Source organism: Condylura cristata, unplaced genomic scaffold, assembly GCF_000260355.1.
Source record: "Condylura cristata isolate star-nosed mole 26May11 unplaced genomic scaffold, ConCri1.0 scaffold00014, whole genome shotgun sequence".
NCBI lineage: Eukaryota > Metazoa > Chordata > Mammalia > Eulipotyphla > Talpidae > Condylura > Condylura cristata.
The window spans coordinates 27,149,984-27,151,648 of NW_004567115.1; the positions used below are offsets into that span (position 1 = coordinate 27,149,984).

The 1,665-nt window shown below is 38.6% G+C and overlaps 1 protein-coding gene across 1 annotated transcript in view; it reads left to right on the forward strand.

The window, feature by feature from the left end:
• Positions 1-1,665, forward strand: part of FNTA (farnesyltransferase, CAAX box, alpha) — a 22,341-nt gene that overhangs the window by 19,138 nt on the left and 1,538 nt on the right. The window contains exon 6 of the mRNA XM_004682477.2: positions 493-555. Coding sequence (XP_004682534.1) covers positions 493-555 — 63 coding nt within the window. The remainder of the gene's footprint in view (positions 1-492; positions 556-1,665) is intronic.

The window sequence follows — 1,665 nt, forward strand, 5'->3', positions numbered from 1 at the left end:
GTATAATGGACCAGGCGAGAAAATAATAAGAATAATGAACAGCCATATATCAGAGACATTTTGTGGGGGTGGAGTGGGGAATGGGATCAGGGGAGGGAAGTGCATGGGACTATGTTGATGGCACATGGGTGACTTGGTAATGGGAAACCCATGGGGATTACAATTGAGATAAAAAAAAAAGTACAACATGATGTAAAAATAAACTATTATATATAAAAAAATAAAATCTCACATTAAAAATTGTGAATTGAACTTTTAGATTAGTTAAGTCAGTTGTGTGCAGTTATAGAGGAGGTGGGGGCCTATGTAAGACCTGACAGCTGCAGCCTGAGGGGGTTACTAATTTAGACATGACCTAGCAGGTACTGAAGTCCACAAAGAGAATAGAGTGAGAGCATATGTCCAAGCTGTGCCATATCTTATTACGTCTCTTGTTTTTGCACTATTCCTTTAAAATGATACTGGGATTTTGTTGTGGTCTTTTTCTTACAGATATACTCTAGAAATGATCAAGCTAGTACCGCATAATGAAAGTGCATGGAACTATTTGAAAGGGTAAGAGGTGTTTTTTCTTGTTTTGTATAAAAAACAATCCACTATTAAGATGTATTGTGAAATATGTTACATAATCAGAACCTAAAAGGATACTAAGAAATTTTTCATTTTTCTGAATCAAAGAGCAGAAATATACCAGTGTCTGGTAAAACTCAGGAACATGCCCTCTACCCTTCTCTGCACCCACGCACATACCAACACAATTTTTAGAATAGTCCATGCATACTTGTGATTGTGAGTCTTGTAGTTTTTATGTAAAAAAATGGCACACACACACATATTTTCTGTTCATCTCAGCAACACTGTAGGACAAGACACATCTTTTACAAGCAGATTGCACAAATATGTGGCAGATCTTTGTTTTCATAACTAGAGACCTCCTGTTAGATCTCACTTCTTAAGAGAAAAAAGTTTCAGTTGCCTGGACACTCACAGAACTGGTGTCCTTGTCAGTCTTCAGAGGCTCCAGAGAGCCCAGTCACATGTGGAGATGGGTTAGGGAGAACTCAAGGGATAAAGAATCATTCAAGAGGAAATGGGAACAATTCTCCTGTTTTTCCTTCTCTCTTTAATTTTTTTTTTCTTTTAAAGATTTATTTATTTATGCAAACAAGAGCTGGGGTGTAGGCCAAAGGTGCTGGAGGAGGGGGGAGAGAGGATTCACCAGAGACAAGTGGGAAGCAGAATAGGTGGATCTATTGAAATACATTGCTGAGAGGAGCAGCAGGTGAGACAGGAGAGGTAAGCTATGTTATATGGGTTAGCTCTGTAGCTGGATCAAATAGTTTGCTGTAGCTCATGCCAATAGTTTGCTGGTGCTGAGACTTAACCTTTGCACCATCAGGGAGGCCCCATGCTGTTTATTTGTTTCTATAGATTTTAAGATTAAGTAATGCTTTTCAGTGACTATTTCTTGGCCATAAGTAGATCTTAGACTTTTCCCCGGTATTACTTTACCAATGAAAAAAGTCATCTCATTTTAACAAGGGAAAGCCAAAATTAAAATCTCTCACATTAGAAAAAGGAACTCTCCTGCACTGCTGGTGGGAATGCAAACTAGTACAACCACTGTGGAAAGCTGTTTGGAGGTTCCTCAAACTGCTTAACATG